General features: G+C 44.3%; 1 protein-coding gene across 2 annotated transcripts in view; it reads left to right on the top strand.

Annotated features, from left to right (window-relative positions):
* The window catches only part of PRKDC (protein kinase, DNA-activated, catalytic subunit), a 156,162-nt gene that overhangs the window by 4,702 nt on the left and 131,747 nt on the right, over positions 1–19,713 (top strand). For both annotated transcript variants that reach the window (XM_007464010.1, XM_007464009.1), the window contains exons 8-11: positions 11,431–11,486; positions 11,569–11,599; positions 12,074–12,231; positions 18,385–18,531. In XM_007464010.1, the coding sequence (XP_007464072.1) occupies positions 11,431–11,486; positions 11,569–11,599; positions 12,074–12,231; positions 18,385–18,531 (392 nt within the window). The remainder of the gene's footprint in view (positions 1–11,430; positions 11,487–11,568; positions 11,600–12,073; positions 12,232–18,384; positions 18,532–19,713) is intronic.

The raw sequence follows: 19,713 nt of genomic DNA, 5'->3' as shown, positions 1-19,713 counted from the left end.
CCTGCTCCCCCTCCCCTCCCCCTCCTTCCTGCCCTCTCAGTGAACACTTGGGTTGCTTCTGCTTTTTGACTGTTGTGAATAATGCTGCCGGAAAATGGGTGTGCAAATACCTGGAGTCCCTGCTTTCATTTTGGGGGTATATCCCCAGAAGTGGGCTTGCTGGACCATGTGGTAGTTCTATATTTAATTTTTCGAGTAATCGCCTTAGTGTTTTCCACAGGGGCTGCACTAATTTACGTTCCCACCAGCAATGCACAGTTTCTCTGCATCCTCACCAGTACTTGTTATTTTCTGTTGTTTGATCATAGCCATCATAGTGGGTGTGCGGTGCTTTCTCACTGCATCTCCCTGATGGCTGATGGTGTTGAGTTTTTTCACAAGTGCCTGTTGCACTCCCTCTCTCTTCTTGGGAGAGATGTCTGTTCAAGTTCTTTGCCCATTTAAAAAGTCAGATCATTTGACTTTTTGTTACTGAGTTGTAGGGGTTATTTGTATATTCTGCATATCGGTTCCTTATCAGATACATGATTTGCAAATATTTTCTCCTATTCCATGGATTGCCTTTTCACTCTGTTGTTTGTGCCATTTGATGCGCAAAAGTTGTTTATTTTGATGAAGTCCAGTTTATCTGTTTTTTCTTTGGTTGCCTGTGATTTTGGTGCCATCTCCAGGAGATCATTGCCAGGTCATTGAATCGTTGTGTGCCTGTGTAGAAAATAGTTTGTGTGGGTCAGTCCTTGGTTCTCTTTTCTGTTGGTCTGTGTGTCTGTTCCCCTGCCAACAGCACACTGTCTTTTTGATATAACTATATAGTGAGCCTTAAATGTCGGGTGCCGTTAAGTCCTCGCATTTTATTCTTCCTTTTAAAAGTCATTTTGGTGTTATAAAGTCTTTGCTTTTCCACGTCAGTCTTAAAATGAGTTGGTCTATTTCTGTGAAAAACCTTGCTTGGATTTTGATGGTCGTTGTGCTAAACCGGTAGATCACTTAGGGGAGAGTTGACATCTTTACCAGGTTGAATCTTCCAGTCCATGAGCACAGGGCACCTCTTCGCTTGTTTAGGTCCTCTTTGATTTCCTTCATTAGCATTTTGTAATTCTTATGCTGGACATCCTTACCTACTGATTTTAAACTTTGTTTAATACAATTTTCTACATAGCCGTCAGTAGTGTTCTTCTGTAGTATGGCAAAATTAAAAGTTTAGAGGATAATCTAGCTGTGACAGCACTGTAAGCATTAGGAAATTCATTTCTTTTTATAAGACAAATAAAACTTTTAACCCCATAAATTCTTCACAAGAAAAAAATCTGTTTGCCCTTCCTTACCGTGTTTTGTTCAGATAATTGCCAAATTTTTCTACCTCCAGCATGTGTTTGCTTTTATTAAATCGAAACTTAAGAAATTGCCAGTATCCAGTGATTTTGGCCTGTGAAAACAGCAGTTCCGGATGTTTCCATCTAGTGTTCCTGTTCACCCCGTCTCTGTTGCCTCTGACCAGGAACACTGGCGCAGCTCCACCTGCTTTCCCTTCCTCGGTCTCCTCTCTCTTTGATCCATGTCTGTGGCCAGCTTCCCACCCTGTCAGGTTCCTGCTCAAAGATTTGTTTTCTGAAGCCTTTATGCTTCCCCTGTGTGGGTCACTTCCTTGGGCTCCTGTAGTCCTCTCTGTGACAGCACTTTCTGTGACGTATTTTTATTTATTTATTTATTTTATTTTATTTTATTTATTTATTTATTTTTCTCGGTGCGCGGGCCTCTCACCGTTGTGGCCTCTCCCGCTGCGGAGCACAGGCTCCGGATGCGCAGGCCCAGCGGCCATGGCTCACGGGCCCAGCCGCTCCGCGGCACGTGGGATCCTCCCGGACCGGGGCACGAACCCGTGTTCCCTGCATCGGTAGGCGGACTCTCAACCACTGTGCCACCAGGGAAGCCCCTGTGACGTATTTTTAATCTACCAGGTTGTATGTTTATTTTGTCACTTGACCATGGTGGCAGGTAATGTTGCTTATTTCTTTTTGTCCTTGCTTCCGATATTAATGGACGTTTGGTGAACAAGAAAGATAATAGCACTTACTGCTTATTTACTGTGTGCTAAAGATTATTCTATTCATACTGCAAGGAAAATTCCTGTAATAACTCACTAAGGTAGGTGATAATATCTTTCTTTCATAGATTAGAAAACTAGAACTAAGTAACTTCTCCGAAGTCACTCAAGTAGCAAGGTGGGCAGAATAATGGCTTCCAAAGATGTCCTCATTCTAATCCCAGCACCTGTGACTTAGGTTATATCACAAAGGGGAGTCAGGTGGCAGACGGGATTAAGGTTGCTCATCACCTGACTGTGACATGAGGTTATCCAGGTGGGCCCAGTATGATCACAAAGGTACTTAAACGGGGGTGAGGGAGGCTGCATGGTCCCTGTGATGGGAGAAGCTGGCTTTGGGGATGGAGAAGGGGCCTGGAGCCAAGGAGAGCGAGCGGCCTCTAGAGTCAGGAGAAGGCAGCCCTGAAAGCCTCTAGGAAAGAACACACCCTGATGACACCTTGACTTTATGTTATTTTATTTTATTTTATTTTTTCCTTTTTTTTTTTCCGGCCGTGCCTCATGGCTTGCAGCATCTAACTTCCCTGACCAGGGATTGAACTCGGGCCCTGGCAGTGCAAGTGCTGAGTCCTAACCGCTGAACCGTCAGGGAATTCCCTATTTTACTTTTTTAAATGAAGTGTAGTTGCAGTACAATGTTACGTTAGTGTCAGGCACACAGCGTAGTGATCTGACGATGAAATACCTTTGGAAATGGTCACTTCGACGAGTCTAGTAACCATATGTCACCAAACGAAGTTAATGATATTATTGACTGTATTCCCCATGTTGTGTGTCACATCCTCATGACTGACTGACTTCACAATGGGAAGTTTGTGGCTCTTAATCTCCTTCACCTGTTTCACTCATCCTCCCACCTCCGTTCCCTCTGGCAACATGCAGTTTGCTCTCTGTGTCTGTTTGTTTTGTTTGTTCATTTGTTTTTTAGATTCCACATATAAGTGAGACAAATACGTGGTGTTTGTCTTTCTTTGTGACTTACTTCGCTTAGCATAATACTCTCTAGGCCCATCCATGTAGTTGCAGATGGCAAGACTTCTTTGTTTCTTATGGCTGAATAGTATTCCTACAAATATGTGTATATACATAAATATTCACCATATTTTTTTTATCCATTCATTTATCCGTGGGCACTTAGATTGCTTCCATATTTTGCTGTTGTAAATAATGCTGTTTTGAACACTGGAGTGCATATATTTTTTCTAAATAGTTTTTTTTTTTTTTTTTTTTTGCGGTACGCGGTCCTCTCACTGCTGTGGCCTCTCCCGTTGCGGAGCACAGGCTCCGGATGCGCAGGCCCAGCGGCCATGGCTCACGGCCCCAGCCGCTCTGCGGCATGTGGGATCTTCCTGGACCAGGGCACGAACCCGTGTCCCCTGCATCGGCAGGCGGACTCCCAACCACTGCGCCACCAGGGAAGCCCTCTAATTAGTATTTTTGTTTTCTTTGGGTAAATACACAGAAGTGAAATTGCTGAATCCTGTCTGTGGTGGTTATTTATTTTTTGAATTTTTGAATTTTATTTTATTTTTTTATACAGCAGGTTCTTATTAGTTATCTGTTTTATACATATTGGTGTATATACGTCAGTCCCAATCTCCCAATTCATCCCACCACCACCCCCCCCCTCCGCTTTCCCCCCTTGGTGTCCATATGTTTGTTCTCTATGTCTTTATCTCTTTCTGCCCTGCAAACCGGTTCATCTGTACCATTTTTCTAGGTTCACATATATGCATTAATATACTATATTTGTTTTTCTCTTTCTGACTTACTTCACTCTGTATGACAGTCTCTAGATCCATCCACATCTCTACAAATGACCCAAGTTTGTTCCTTTTTATGGCTGAGTAATATTTCATATATATGTACCACCTCTTTTTTCTTTCTTTCTTTTTTTTTTTTTTTTTGCGGTACGCGGGCCTCTCACTGCTGTGGCCTCTCCCGTTGCAGAGCACAGGCTCCGGACGCACAGGCTCAGCGGCCATGGCTCACGGGCCCAGCCACTCCGCAGCATGTGAGATCTTCCTGGAATGGGGCATAAACCCGTGTCCCCTGCATTGGCAGGCGGGCTCTCAACCACTGTGCCACCAGGGAAGCCCCCACATCTTCTTTATCTATTTGTCGATGAGCATTTAGGTTGCTTCCACGACCTGGCTATTGTAAGTAGTGCTGCAGTGAACATTGGGGAGCATGTGTCTTTTTGAATTATGGCTTTCTCTGGGTATATGCCCAGTAGTGGGATTGCTGGTTCATATGGTAGTTCTGTTTTCAGTTTTTAAGACACCTCCATATTGTTCTCCATAGTGGCTGTATCAATTTACATTCCCACCAACAGTGCAAGAGGGTTCCCTTTTCTCCACACCCTCATCACCATTTGTTGTTTGTAGATTTTTTGATGGTGCCCATTCTAACTGGTGTGAGGTGATACCTCATTGTAGTTTTGATTTACATTTCTCTAATAATTAGTGATATTGAGTAGCTTTTCATGTGCCTCTTGGCCATCTGTGTGTCTTCTTTGGAGAAATGTTTATTTAGGTCTTCTGCCCATTTTTGGATTGGGTGGTTCGTTTTTTTTAAATATTGAGCTGCATGAGCTGTTTATATATTGTGGAGATTAATGCTCTTCATCTGTTGATATGTTTGCAAATATTTTCTCCTATTCTGAGGGTTGTCTTTTCATCTTGTTTGTAGTTTCCTTTGTTTTGCAAAATCTTTTCATTATGCCCCATTTGTTTATTTTTGTTTTTATTTCCATTACTCTAGGAGGTGGATCAAAAAAGATCTTGCTATGATTTATGTCAGAGTGTTCTTCCTATGTTTTTCTCTAAGAGTTTTCTAGTGTCCGGTTTTACATTTAGGTCTCTAATCCATTTTGAGTTTATTCGTGTATATGGTGTTAGGGAGTATTCTAATTTCATTCTTTTACATGTAGCTGTCCAGTTTTCCCAGCACCACTTATTGAAGAGGCTGTCTTTTCTCCATTGTATATCCTTGCCTCCTTTGTTATATATTAGTTGACCATAGGTGTGTGGGTTTATCTCTGCACTTTCTGTCCTGTTCCATTGATCTATATTTCTGTTTTTGTGCCAGTAGCATATTGTCTTGATTACTGTAGCTTTGTAGTATAGTCTGAAGTCCGGGAGCCTGATTCCTCCAGCTCAGTTTTTTCCCCTCAAGACTGCTTCGGCTATTTGGGGTCTTTTATGTCTCCATACAAATTTTAAGGTTTTTTTGTTCTAGTTTTGTAAAAAACACCACTGGTAATTTGATAGGGATTGCATTGAATCTGTAGATTGCTTTGGGTAGTAGTCATTTTCACAATATTGATTCTTCTAATCCAAGAACGTGATATATGTCTCCATCTGCTTGTGTCATCTTTGATTTCTTTCATCAGTGTCTTATAGTTTTCTGAGTCTAGGTCTTTTACCTCCGTAGGCAGGTTCATTCCTAGGTATTTTATTTTTGTTGCAGTGGTGAATGGTGTTGTTTCCTTGATTTCTCTATCTGATCTTTTGTTGTTAGTGTATAGGAATGCAAGAGATTTCTGTGTATTAATTTTATATCCTGCAACTTTGCCAGATTCATTGATTAGATCTTGTAGTTTTCTGGTGGCATCTTTAGGATTCTCTATGTATAGTATCATGTCATCTTCAAACAGTGACAGTTTTACTTCTTGTTTTCTGATTTGGATTCCTTCTTTTTCTTTTTCTTCTCTGATTGCTGTGGCTAAAACTTCCAAAATTATGTTGAATAATAGTGGTGAGAGTGGACATCCTTGTCTTATTCCTGATCTTAGAGGAAATGCTTTCAGTTTTTCACCATTGAGAAAGCTGTTTGCTGTGGGTTTGTCATATATGGCCTTTGTTATGTTGAGGTAGGTTCCCTCTGTGCCCACTTTCTGGAGAGTTTTTATCATAAATGGCTGTTGAATTTTGTTTCAAGCTTTGTCTGCATCTATTGAGATGATCATTTGGTTTTTATTTTTCAGTTTGTTGATATGGTGTATCACATTGATTGATTTGCATATATTGAAGAATCCTTGCATCCCTGGGATAAATCCCAGTTGATCATGGTGTATGATCCTTTTAATATGTTGTTGGATTCTGTTTGCTAGTATTTTGTTGAGGATTTTTGCATTTATATTCATTGGTGATATTGGCCTGTAATTTTCTTTCTTTGTAGTATCTTTGTCTGGTTTTGGTATCAGCGTGATGGTGGCCTCATAGAATGACTTTGGGAGTGTTCCTCCCTCTGCAGTTTTTTGGAAGAGTTTGAGAAGGATGGGTGTTAGCATTTCTCTAAATGTTTGATAGAATTTACCTGTGAAGCCATCTGGTCCTGGACTTTTGTTTGTTGGAAGATTTTTAATCACAGTTTCTGTTTCATTACTTGTGATTGGCCTGTTCATATTTTCTGTTGCTTCTTGGTTCAGTCTTGGAAGTTTATGCCTTTCTGAGAATTTGTCCATTTCTTCCAGGTTGTCCATTTTATTGGCATAGAGTTGCTTGTAGTAGTCTCTTAGGATGCTTTGTATTTCTGCCATGTCTGTTGTAACTTCTGCTTTTTCATTTCTAATTTTATTGATTTGAGTCCTCTCCCTCTTTTTTTTGATGAGTCTGGCTAAAGGTTTATCAATTTTATCTTTTCAAAGAACCAGCTTTTAGTTTTCTTGGTGTTTGTTATTGTTTTCTTTGTTCCTGTTTGATTTATTTCTGCTCTGATCTTTATGATTTCTTTCCTTCTTTTAACTTTGGGTTCTGTTTGTTCTTTAGTCCCTTTAGGTGTAAGGTTAGATTGTTTATTTGAAAATTTTCTTGTTTCCTGGGTTGGCCTGTATTGCTATAAACTTCCGTTTTAGAACTGCTTTAGCTGCATCCCATAGGTTTTGGATTGTCATGTTTTCATTGTCATTTGTCTCTAGGTATTTTTTGATTTCCTGTTTGATTTCTTCAGTGATCTCTTGGTTATTTAGTAATGTATTGTTCAGCCTCCATGTGTTTGTGTTTTTATGTTTTTTTTTCCCTGTAATTGATTTCTAATCTCATAGCGTTGCGGTCAGAAAAGATGCTTGATATTATTTCAGTTTTCTGAAATTTACCGAGGCTTGATTTGTGACCCAAGATGTGATCTATCCTGGAGAATGTTACGTGTGCACTTGAGAAGAAAGTGTAATCTGCTGTTTTTGGATGGAATGTCCTATAAATATCAGTCAAGTCCCTCTTGTTTAATGTATCATTTAAAGCTTGTGTTTCCTTATTTATTTTCTGTTTGATCTGCCCATTGGTGTAAGTGGGGTGTTAAAGTCCCCTACTATTACTGTGATATTGTCGATTTCTCTTTTCATGGTTGTTATTTAGCATTTGTTATATGTATTGAGGTGCTTCTATGTTGGGTGCATACATGTTTATAATTGTTATATCTTTCTTGGTTTGATTCCTTGATCATTATGTAGTGTCCTTCCTTGTCCTTTGTAACATTCTTTATTTTAAAGTCTGTTTTATCTGATATGAGTATTGCTACCCCAGTTTTCTTTCGATTTCCATTTGCATGGAATATCTTTTTACATCCCCTCACTTTCAGTCTGTATGTGTCCCTAGGTCTGAAGTGGGTCTCTTGTAGACAGCTTATATATGGGTCTTGTTTTCGTATCTATTTAGTGAGCCTGTGTCTTTCGGTTGGAGCATATAATCCATTCACGTTTAAGGTAATTATTGATATGCCTGTTCTTATTACCATTTTCTTAATTGTTATGGGTTTGTTTTTGTAGGTCCTTTTCTTCTCTTGTGTTTCCCACTTAGAGAAATTCCTCTAGCCTTTGTTGTACAGCTGTTTTGGTGGTGCCAAATTCTCTTAGCTTTTGCTTGTCTGTAAAGCTTTTGATTTCTCCGTTGAATCTGAATGAGATCCTTGTTGGGTAGAGTAATCTTGGTTGTAGGTTCTTCCCTTTCATCACTTTAAATGTGTCATGCCGCTCCCTTCTGGCTTGTAGAGTTTCTGCTGAGAAATCAGCTGTCAACCTTATGGGAGTTCCCTTGTATGTTATTTGTTGATTTCCCTTGTTGCTTTCAATAATTTTTCTTGCTCTTTAATTTTTGTCCATTTGATTACTGTGTGTCTCGGCATGTTTCTCCTTGGGTTTGTCCTGCCTGGGACTCTGTGCGTTTCCTGGGCTTGGCTGGCTCTTTCCTTTTCGGTGTTAGGGATGTTTTCAACTACAGTCGCTTCCGATGTTTTCTCAGCTCCTTCCTCTCTCTCTCCTCCTTCTGGGACCCCTATAATGTGAATGTTGGTGCGTTTAATGTTGTCCCAGAGGTCTCTTAGGCTGTCTTCATTTCTTCTCATTCTTTTGTCTTTATTCTGTTCTGTGGCAGTGAATTCCACCATTCTGTCTTCCAGGTCACTTACCGTTCTTCTGTCTCAGTTATTCTGCTATTCATTCCTTCTAGTGTATTTTTCATTTCACTTACTGTATTGTTCATCCCTGTTTGTTTGTTCTTTAATTCTTTTAGGTATATCTGCTCTGTAATTGCTCTGCATCTTTCTTAAACATTTCTTGCATCTTCTCCATCTTTGCCTCCATTCTTTTTCTGAGCTTCTGGATCATCTTCACTGTCATTATTTTGAATTTTTATTCTGGAAGGTTGCCTATCTCCACTTCATTTAGTGGTTTTCCTGGGATTTTGTTTTGTTTCTTCATCTGGTACAAAGTTCTTTGCCTTTTCATTTTGTCTGTCTTGCTGTGAATGTGGTTTTCCTTCCACAGGCTGCAGGATTGTAGTTCGATCACGTGGTAGTTTTATTTTTGAGTTTTGGGGAGCCGCCGCACAGTTTTCCTCAGTGGCTGCAGCAGTTTACTTTCCCGTCAGCAGGGCAAGAGGGGACACGTTCCTTCAGCTCCTCATCTTGCCTGTTTCTGTGTTTGTTTCTGTGTATTTGGTAGGTCAGCTGCATTTCCTGGTCTTGGTATAGAAGGTGCCCTGTGGGGCCCGGTAGTGCTGTGCCCCCAGACTGCATTGGAGCCGGGTGCCCCGGGAGCGTCCCCTGTGTGGCCAGGCCAGGCTGGCCTCCCGTGCGCTACTGTGTGCGCTGGGCTCTGAGGCCCGGGTACAGCTGTTGATGGTGCTCTGGTGTGTGCGGCCAGCCCTTGGGGCAGGAGCCACGTTGGGGGATGCTGGTGCTGGCCAGAGGTGCCTGGCCAGGCAGGGGTGGATTTGGAGGGGCTCTGGTGCCGGCTGAGGGCATGCACCAGGACTGGTGGGGTGGGGGCTGCTTGGGAGGAGCGCAGTCCATGGTGGACCCGCAGCTGAAACCGGGTGGGGTGAGCGGGGCTGACGGGTAAGATGGGGAGTCAGAAAGGGGCTGGCGGTACCTGGCCAGCTCGGTGGAGGGCAGGGCTCCCACAACCCCCACAGCCAGCATCTGGTGCCCGCCAGCCCCTGGGGACCCTGAGAACGTGCCAGCAGAGTCCTGCCCCTCTGGCACACGATTTGGAGTGAGTCCATGGGAGAGGAGACCCAGGCGCTTTTCGAGCTGCAGCCCCTGTGCTGGGCCTCGGGGGGAGCGGCTCTCGTTCCTTGCAGTCCCCTGGCTCTCCCGGATGTTCTGGGGGCTCGTCTTGTGGGTGCAGGGTCTCCAGCTGGGGAGCCCGATGTGGGTCCGGACCCTGCGATCGCAGTGCTGGGGGAGCAGAGGCCACGCTGTGCTGGCCCCTCTGCGTGGCCGCTCCTTTCTGCCTTCAGCTGTGCACGGTCTGTCCTGCTGGTCCTCAAGGCGTTTTCAGAGAGTTTTCTACTTGAAGCTGCGATCTTGGTTTCATATTTCTCACCTCCAGAACTGTGTGGTAATAAGTAATAAGTTTGTGTAGTTTTAAGCCTCTCAGTTTTGTGATAATTGGTTTCAGCAGCAACAGGAAACTAATGTAACCAACACGTGGCAGGACTGGGATTTAAGCCTTGGTATGAGGCTAAAATTTGCAGTTTATGGTCACGCTGTGATTATGTGACTTCAGGCGGTAATAGTACTAATACGTTTGTTCATAGAGCACGTCTTTCCTGGGTGTCTTCTGTCTGAACAGTGATGGATTGGGTGCTGGGCTCAGAGATGGGAATCCCCGGGTTCCTGCCATCGCGAGCTCAGCGTGGTGAGAGGACAGACGAGGAGCACAAGCTCCGCAATTTCAGGGTTCATTTGTGCACGCACGCCAGGCGCTGTGAGTGGGAGTCTGGAGCATGGAGAGATGGAGGAGGTGCACAGCCCACGGTTCTTTCTGGGGAGGTGACGAGAGGTGACGAGAGGCAAAGGCCTGCAGGGTGGTGAGGGGCCGGCTGGGGAGGGGCTGGGTAGGACATTCCAGGCAGCGGGAGCAGTGGGTTCCCGGGCGTCCAGGCTGCCGGCTGTGGTCGGGGTCACGAGAGCTGGGCTGCCGCTGCTGCAGAGTGCTGGGGAGGGGTGAGGTCGCACAGAAGGTGGGGTCAGTGTGAGAGGGGCTTCCGCGCGGTGATTTTTCTGTGAGGAACAGGTCTGGGCCTTGATGTTTACGAGGTCTGCCTGCCTGCTTCGGCTGAGGTGTGCTTTAGTGCAGCGCTGAGAGCCATGGTTCTTGGTGGCAGTGAGCAGCTGAAGTCCGTCCACTGGTTATTGAGCTTGGCTGGCTTTTCGTCCTGGACATGTGTAGCTGTGGCCGCTGTGCAGCATCCACACTTAGCGTGCGTGCACCACGTAGGACTGGGTCCTGTGGGAGAAAGGAGACCTCAGGACACGGCCTTGGCAGTCTCCAGAGACACGATGTGTACAGCTGTGTGTGTGGGCAGGGTCAGCTCGGGAGCCTGGGCAGAGAGGCCCGCAGGATGCCTGAGGGAGGCTCCTCTGGAGGAGGCTGATGCCAAGAGACCAGAGCAGAGTCCAGCTCAGCACAGTCAGCGCCGGTTGCTGTCAGAGCACAAGCGGGACAGAGTGTTTAAGGGTTCGTTGGATGAAGCCAGGTGAGGGAGGAGGAGGCCGTGCTGTCTGAAACAGAGCTGTTAGTCTTTTTTTTTTTTTTTTTTTTTTTGGGATACGCGGGCCTCTCACTGTTGTGGCCTCTCCCATTGCGGAGCACAGGCCCCGGACACGCAGGCTCAGCGGCCATGGCTCACGGGCCCAGGCACTCCGCAGCACATGGGATCTTCCCGGACAGGGGCACGAACCAGCGTCCCCTGCATCAGCAGGCGGACTCTCGACCACTGCGCCACCAGGGAAGCCCGAGCTGTTAGTCTTAATACCTTGGGAACTTGGTCAGATGATACTATTATGCTGTGTGACAGCGGCTGCTTTCTGTTTTTCCCCAGATCCCCAGACTTCAAGGGAGATTTTTGATTTTGCACTAAAGGCAATCTGTCCTCAGGTAAGATTTAATATTCCTCTATTTCTTTTTCAGCTGAGCCTTGTGATTGTCAAACATTGATGGTAAATTTTTTTTTTAATAGATTGATCTGAAGAGATACGCGGTGCCTTTGGGTAAGATCCTATATTTAATGAGGTGGAATGTTTCAGATTATTAAGTTAGTGCATTGAGTGAACGTTTGCTTAAACTGTGAGTGAAAGTCAGTGCAATGACACCTGTGAGGCTCCCACGCGGTTATGACAGGGCCTCTTGGGCGCTGGTTGAGATGGTCACACTTAGATCACATGATTGCAGAAAAAATCTCTTCAGAGCAACTCTCAGGGGATCCAGATTGTTTGATTCTGACTTTATCTGAATAAACCCTGATCCTACTTCCGACCTTTGTTTTGGGAGTCACGGGCCTGTCGATTCAGATGGAGGATGGAGGCATCAGAGGTCTCAGGGGACCACTGGGTCACTAGAGTAAGGGTACTGGAGCCTCCTTTGTGAGCACAGTTTTAATTTGATGTGTGCCTGAAGCTTTTTCTTAGCTCTTTGTTCTGCCCTTTGTTGTCTTATTTTAAATGGGATGTATTTTGCATTTGCAGCTGGCTTGTCCATATTTACCCTGCATGCATCTCAGTTTAGCACCTGCCTCCTGGACAACTACGTTTCCTTATTTGAAATACTGTCGAAATGGTGTAGCCACACAAATACAGAATTGAAAAAAGCTGCATATTCAGCTCTGGAATCTTTCCTGAAACAGGTACTGTTTAAAATTCTTTCTATGCAAAAAATTAAATTCCAATCTTGTGCATGAACGTTTGAAAAGTAAATACAAGTTGATCCATTAGCTTCCGTGGTACTTAAAGAAAAAGCATGCTTATCCATCAGCCGCCTGGGTGGCAGCAGGTCTGGAAGAAAGCTCAGAAGATGCCAGATCGGATCAGGGCCTCAGAGCCAAGGTTGGATAGAAGTGGCGGCAGGGAGAGACGGCTGGGAGGCCAGGGCTCCCTGGAGCCGGTGGCCCAGTGAGGGTGGGGGTCAGCGTCAGCTGCCACGTTAAGGCAAGATGCTTGTGTCTCTGTGGCTTCGTGACGGAGATGAGCCCACCTGCCCTGGGGTCTTTCAAGGTCCAGCTGGGGTGTGGATGCAGGGGGAGCCTGCCGGTGGCTGGATGTCTCCATTGGCCAAGGAGCACGTACTGTGGTTCTGAGCGCCCGGTGGCAGCTGGAAACACCCAAGGGGTGGGCTGGTGGCGGGAATGAGACCGGCTGGGGCGGCGCTGATGGAAATTCTGAAGAGCGGCATTGGGAGACCTCGCGCACCTGGGGCACAGCTGCTGTCCTGCTGCAGGCATATCCCACAGCTCCTGTAGGCACTCTTGGGGGCATTTTACTGCTTTATTTTATTTTATTTTTTCATAAGATAGCACTTACATGTGGAATCTAAAAAAAGGGTACAAATGAACCCATCCACAAAACAGAAATAGAGTCCCAGGTGCAGCAGCAGACGCATGGCTACCAGGGGTTGGGCTGCGGGGGCTCTTGTAGCGGGAGCAGCTGAGGGCATTGCTGAGCAGCACCCTTGCTGACTGTTCTCATGGCTCTGGAGCAGACACCTGGAAGGGGCTTTGCTGGGGCGCATGGTAGGGATAGGTTGCAGTTTATGAGCGACTGCTAAACTCTTTTTCAAACTCTTTGCACCGTTTTCCATCCCCACCAGTAAGTTCCAGCCACCCCACGTTCTTGCCAACACCTAGTATTGCCAGTCTTTTTAATTTCAGCCCCTCTGAATGGTGTACAGTGTTACCCTACTGTGATTTTAATTTGAATTTCCGTGGTGACTGTTGATGAACTTTTTTTCCTGTAGTGGTTTGCCATTCTTTTTTTTTTTTTTCGGTACGCGGGCCTCTTACTGCTGTGGCCTCTCCCGTTGCGGAGCACAGGCTCCGGACACACAGGCTCAGCAGCCATGGCTCACGGGCCCAGCCGCTCTGCAGCATGTGGGATCTTCCCGGACTGGGGCATGAACCCGCGTCCCCTGCATTGGCGGGCGGACTCTCAACCACTGCGCCACCAGGGAAGCCCTGGTTTGCCATTCTTATGTCTTGTTTTGTGACGTGTTCCTTCAGATCTTTTACTTGCTTTGATGTCAGGTTGAATGTCATTTTTTTAAGGAGCTTTAAATGTTCTTTATACAATTAGGAGACAAACCCTTTTCTAAAAATAGTGCAAATAGTTTTTCTCTGTGGCTTCCCTTGTCTTTTTCTTAACTGTATCTTTCGAAGAGCAGGATTTTTAAAGTTTAAGTCCAATTTACCAGTTTTCCAATTGGTCCTCTTTTCTGTGCCCTAAGAAAACTTTACCTATCCCGTGGTTGCAGAGATTTTCTCCTAGTTTTCCACAAGGAGTTTTGTAGTTCATAGTTTTAACGTTTACATTTAGGTTTATAATGCGTTTTGAGTTAGTTTTTGTGTATGATGTACAGTAAGGTTTGAAGTTGATTTTTCCCCCTTTTTTTGATTCGAGCACCATTTGTTGAAGACTTCTTTCCCCATTGACTTACCTGGGCACCGTCGTCACAAAGCAGTTGACCACATGTGTGGAGGTTTATTTGTGGACTGTTGTTCCATTTATCTTTCTGTCTATCCTTATGTCAGTACCTCACTGTGTTGATGACTCCAGCTTTATATTAAGTCTTGAAATTAGTGGATGTCTTCCAACTTCACTTTTCTTTCCATTATTGTTTTGCCTATTGAATGAGCATTTTTTTTTTTTAAGGCATTTTAAGAGTGAGAAATTGTGGAGGACAAAGTGACTTATTTTACACTGGAGAGAGAGAGAGAAATGAATTAGATTCATCTTGAGTGTCTGAGCTTTTTTTTTTTTTTAATTTAATTTAATTTTTTATACAGCAGGTTCTTATTAGTTATCTGTTTTATACATATTGGTGTATACATGTCAGTCCCAATCTCCCAGTTCATCACACCACCACCACCACCACCCACTCCGCTTTCCCCCCTTGGTGTCCGTACGTTTGTTCTCTGTGTCTCTGTCTCTATTTCTGCCTTGCAAACCAGTTCATCTGTACCATTTTTCTAGATTGCCCATATATGAGTTAAAATATGATATTTGTTTTTCTCTTTCTGACTTATTTCACTCTGTATGACAGTCTCTAGGTCCATCCATGACGCTACAAATGACCCAATTTCGTTCCTTTTTATGGCTGAGTAATAGTCCATTGTATATTTGTACCACATCTTCTTTATCCATTCGTCTGTCGTTGGGCATTTAGGTTGCTTCCATGACCTGGCTATTGTCAGTAGTGCTGCAGTGAACATTGGGGTGCATGTGTGTTTTTGAATTATAGTTTCCTCTGGGTACATGCCCAGTAGTGGGATTGTTGGGTCATATGGTAATTCTATTTTTAGTTTTTTAAGGAACCTCCATACTGTTCTCCATAGTGGCTGTATCAGTTTACATTCCCGCCAACGGTGCAAGAGGGTTTCCTTTTCTCCACACCCTCTCCAGCATTTGTTGTTTGTACATTTTCTTTTTTTTTAAAATTTTTTAACATCTTTATTGGAGTATAATTGCTTTACAATGGTGTGTTAGTTTCTGCTTTATAATAAAGTGAATCAGTTATACATATACATATGTCCCCATATCTCTTCCCTCTTGCGTTTCTGTCCCTCTCACCCTCCCTATCCCACCCCTCTAGGCGGTCACAAAACACTGAGCTGATCTCCCTGTGCTGTGCGGCTAATTCCCACTAGCTGTCTGTTTTACGTTTGGTAGTGTATATATGTCCATGCACTCTCTCACTTTGTCCCAGCTTGCCCGTCCCCCTCCCTGTTTCCTCAAGTCCATTCTCTAGTATGTCTGTGTCTTTATTCCCATCTTGCCCCTAGGTTCTTCATGACCATTTTATTTTTGTTTAGATTCCATATATATGTGTGAGCATACAGTATTTGTTTTTCTGACTTATTCACTGTGTACGACAGACTCTAGGTCCATCCACCTCACTACAAATAACTCAATTTCGTTTCTTTTTATGGCTGAGTAATAGTCCATTGTATATATGTGCCACATCTTTTTATCCATTCATCTGTCGATGGATACTTAGGTTGCTTCCATGTCCTGGCTATTGTAAATAGTGCTGCAATGAACATTTTGGTACATGACTCTTTTTGAATTATGGTTGTCTCAGGGTATATGCCCAGTAGTGGGATTGCTGGGTCCTATGGTAGTTCTATTTTTATTTCTTTAAGGAACCTCCGTACTGTTCTCCATAGTGGCTGTATCAATTTACATTCCCACCAACAGTGCATGAGGGTTCCCTTTTCTCCACACCCTCTCCAGCATTTATTGTTTGTACTTTTTTTTGATGATGGCCATTCTGACCGGTGTGAGATGATACCTCACTGTAGTTTTGATTTGCATTTCTCTAATGATTAATGATGTTGACCATTCTTTCATGTGTTTGTTGGCAATCTGTATATCTCTTCTTTGGAGAAATGTCTATTTAGGTCTTCTGCCCATTTTTGGATTGGTTTGTTTGTGTTTTTGATATTGAGCTGCATGAGCTGTGTATATATTTTGGAGATTAATCCTTTGTCCATTGATTCGTTTGCAAATATTTTCTCCCATTCTGAGGGTTGTCCTTTTGTCTTGTTTATAGTTTCCTTTGCTGTGCAAAAGCTTTTTTTTTTTGTGGTATGCGGGCCTCTCACTGTTGTGGCCTTTCCCGCTGTGGAGCACAGGCTCTGGACGTGAAGGCTCAGCGGCCATGGCTCACGGGCCCAGCCGCTCTGGGGCATGTGGGGTCTTCCCAGAACGGGGCACAAACCCGTGTCCCCTGCATCGGCAGGCGGACTCTTTTTTTTTTTTGCAGTACACGGGCCTCTCACTGTTGTGGCCTCTCCCGTTGCGGAGCACAGGCTCCGGATGCGCAGGCTCAGCGGCCATGGCTCACGGGCCCAGCCGCTCCGCGGCATGTGGGATCCTCCCGGACCGGGGTGCGAACCCGTGTCCCCTGCATTGGCAGGCGGACTCTTAACCACTGCGCCCCCAGGGAAGCCCTGTGCAAAAGCTTTTAAGTTTCATTAGGTCCCATTTGTTTATTTTTGTTTTTATTTCCATTACTCTAGGAGGTGGGTCAAAAAAGATCTTGCTGTGATTTATGTCAAAGAGTGTTCTTCCTGTGTTTTCCTCCAAGAGTTTTATAGTGTCTGGTCTTATATTTAGGTCTTTAATCCATTTCCAGTTTATTTTTATGTATGGTGTTAGGGAGTGTTCTAATTTCATTCTTATACATGTGGCTGTCCAGTTTTCCCAACACCACTTATTGAAGAGACTGTCTTCTTTCCATTGTATATTCTTGCCTCTTTTGTCATAGATTAGTTGACCATAGGTGTGTGGGTTTATCTCTGGGCTTTCTATCCTGTTCCATTGATCTGTATTTCTGTTTTTGTGCCAGTACCATATTACCTTGATTACTGTAGCTTTGTAGTATAGTCTGAAGTCTGGGAGTCTGATTCCTCCAGCTCCGTTTTTTTTTCTCTCAAGACTGCTTTGGCTCTTTCGGGTCTTTTGTGTCTCCACACAAATTTTAAGATTTTTTTGTTCTAATTTTGTAAAAAATGCCACTGGTAATTTGATAGGGATTGCACTGAATCTGTAGAATGCTTAGGGTAGTATAGTCGTTTTCACAATATTGATTTTTCCAATCCAGGAACATGGTATATCTCTCCATCTGTTTGTGTCATACACCGTGATGAAGTGGGATTTATCCCAGGGATGCAAGGATTTTTCAGTATATGCAAATCAATCAATGTGATAAACCACATTAACAAATTGAAGAATAAAAACCATATGATCATCTCAATAGATGAAGAAAAAGCTTTTGACAGAATTCAACACCTATTTATGATAAAAACTCTCCAGAAAGTGGGTGTAGAGGGAACCTACCTTAACATAATAGAGGCCATATATGACAAACCCACAGCAAACATGATTCTCAGTGGTGAAAAACTGAAAGCATTTCCACTAAGACCAGGAACAAGACAAGGTTGCCCACTCTCACCACTATCATTCAACATAGTTTTGGAAGTTCTAGCCATGGCAGTCAGAGAAGAAAAAGAAATAAAAGGTATACAAATTAGAAAAGAAGTAAAACTGTCACTGTTTGCAGATGACATGATACTATACATAGAGAATCCTAAATATGCCACCAGAAAACTACTAGAACTGATCAATGAATGAATTTGGTGAAGTTGCAGGATACAAAATTAATGCATAGAAACCTCTTGCATTCCTACACACTAACAACAAAAGATCAGAAAGAGAAATTAAGGAAACAATACCATTCAGCATTGCAACAAAAAGAATAAATACCTACCTAAGGAGGAATAAACCTACCTAAGGAGGTAAAAGACCTGTACTCAGAAAAGTATATAAGACACTTGTGTTTCTGATTTTTAGTTTTGAGCCGTCCCCATGTTCTCTCCTGTGGGTCCCAGTCTGTTGGTGACTGAACTCACCGGCCGCTGGGCTGCCCAGTTCTGTGTCACCTTGAGTCACAGATGAGTCTAAAGACGCCTTCTGCTTCATCAGGGAGCTTTCGTCCGGAGCCTGTGTTTTGTGCAAACGTCTTCCTGCATCTACCTGGTCTCTTTCAGTCCCTTTCTCTAGGAAAAGCATCACGTATAATAAAGGCTTATTTGAGAAAGTGCCTTTTCTGAACCTGTTGGAGATTAAGCAAGCAGATGGAAGAAATGGTTCTTTATGAGTAAAAACAACTGTGGAACTGTGACAACACATTGAAAATGTCTTACTCAGCAGTTCTAGCCTTTTCACATTTGGATAGATTCCTTTGTTTTCCTAGAAGTGTCTCTAAGGTAAACATGCCCTTGCAGCTTTCTTTTATGGTAGCGAACGACGCAGAGACGCACAGGAGTAAGCTGCGGTATTTCATGGAGCAGTTCTATGGCATCATCAGAAACGTGGACGCAAACAGCAAGGACTTGTCCATCGCCGTTCGTGGATACGGACTCTTTGCAGGGGTATGCCCATTAATTTACTCTTGTCTTGTTAGTTTCACTTGAGTGTTTAAAGGAAAGGAGTTTATTGTATTTTGAATAGCATCTCACACTTGTGAAAATATTGTTCTTACTTGCTTTGTTATTAACTTCTTTTTTCCAGTGCCTGCTGTACTAGGATTCTGTATGTGTATTATCTCAAATACTCATAACTGTCCCACAAGCTTTTAGGAATATGATTCTACTTTACTGGTGAGGAAACTGAGGCCCAGAGAAATTAGGTAACTCGTGAAAGGGCACACAGCGAACGGTTGACAGAACCAAGACATAACTCCGACCTGAAGACGAGAAACGGCACGTTTTTCCCACTGCCGCGTTGTTGATGAGGTGCAGTTTGGTGGTGACGCTCGGCGCGCTAGCGAGAGCCCCTGTGCCTGCATGAGGCCTGTTTAGGGACACTGACCGTCGCTGTGGGTGCTTCCACTCGACAGAGGACGTCACTCCCTGCCTCTGTGCAGATATGCCTCCCAGGGCTGCTTCCCTGCTGTAGGGTCTGCGCGGCTGTTTCCAGCCCTCCACACCACTCCTCACTCCTTCCCTCGTGCTTCCTCATTTGTTTCCAGATGATCCTTTCCCCTTAAAAATAAACCTTTATCTCCACTTGTCTCTGTGGCTCCTTTTAGTGTAGTTAGGGCAGAAGAAACTGTGTGGGAAGGCTCAGAGGTGACCGAGAGCCTGGGCTTCACAGCTTCAGATCCTGAGGTCTGGCCAGCTTGGACTTGTTCGTTGTGGTGACGTAGTATAGCCAGAGCGTGGCCAACAGGGAGGAAGGGAGAGGACGCGGCAAAGATACAGGGGCCAGAGTCTCCTGGAGGAGGGACTCGAGCCGAAGTCTAAGGGGCCTCGGGAGCACGCGGCCGGGCGGAGGACGGCGCAGCCGGGTGCGTGAGTGAGGAAGGTGCCTCTGGGTGCCGTCTGCTGTGCCTCCGGGGTTTGGGTCTGTCCCTTCCTCTGGGCGACTGGCTTCTGGGGAGGGCCTGCACCCAGTTGTCTTTGATAACTACTGTCTTCCCAGTGCCTAGAACACAGGGTTCAGTAGGTGTGTTGTGTATTAATGACTGTTCAGAATGTACTTACAGGTTTTTCAGGAAGCATCTTTAGAACATACACTGTATTTTATATCTGTATTTCTTCTCCATTAAAAAG

The sequence above is a fragment of the Lipotes vexillifer genome, unplaced genomic scaffold (assembly GCF_000442215.2).
Source record: "Lipotes vexillifer unplaced genomic scaffold, Lipotes_vexillifer_v1.1 scaffold69, whole genome shotgun sequence".
Classification (NCBI taxonomy): domain Eukaryota; kingdom Metazoa; phylum Chordata; class Mammalia; order Artiodactyla; family Lipotidae; genus Lipotes; species Lipotes vexillifer.
The sequence above is the reverse complement of the archived record's forward strand: the minus strand, read 5'-3'. Positions and strand labels throughout refer to the sequence as shown.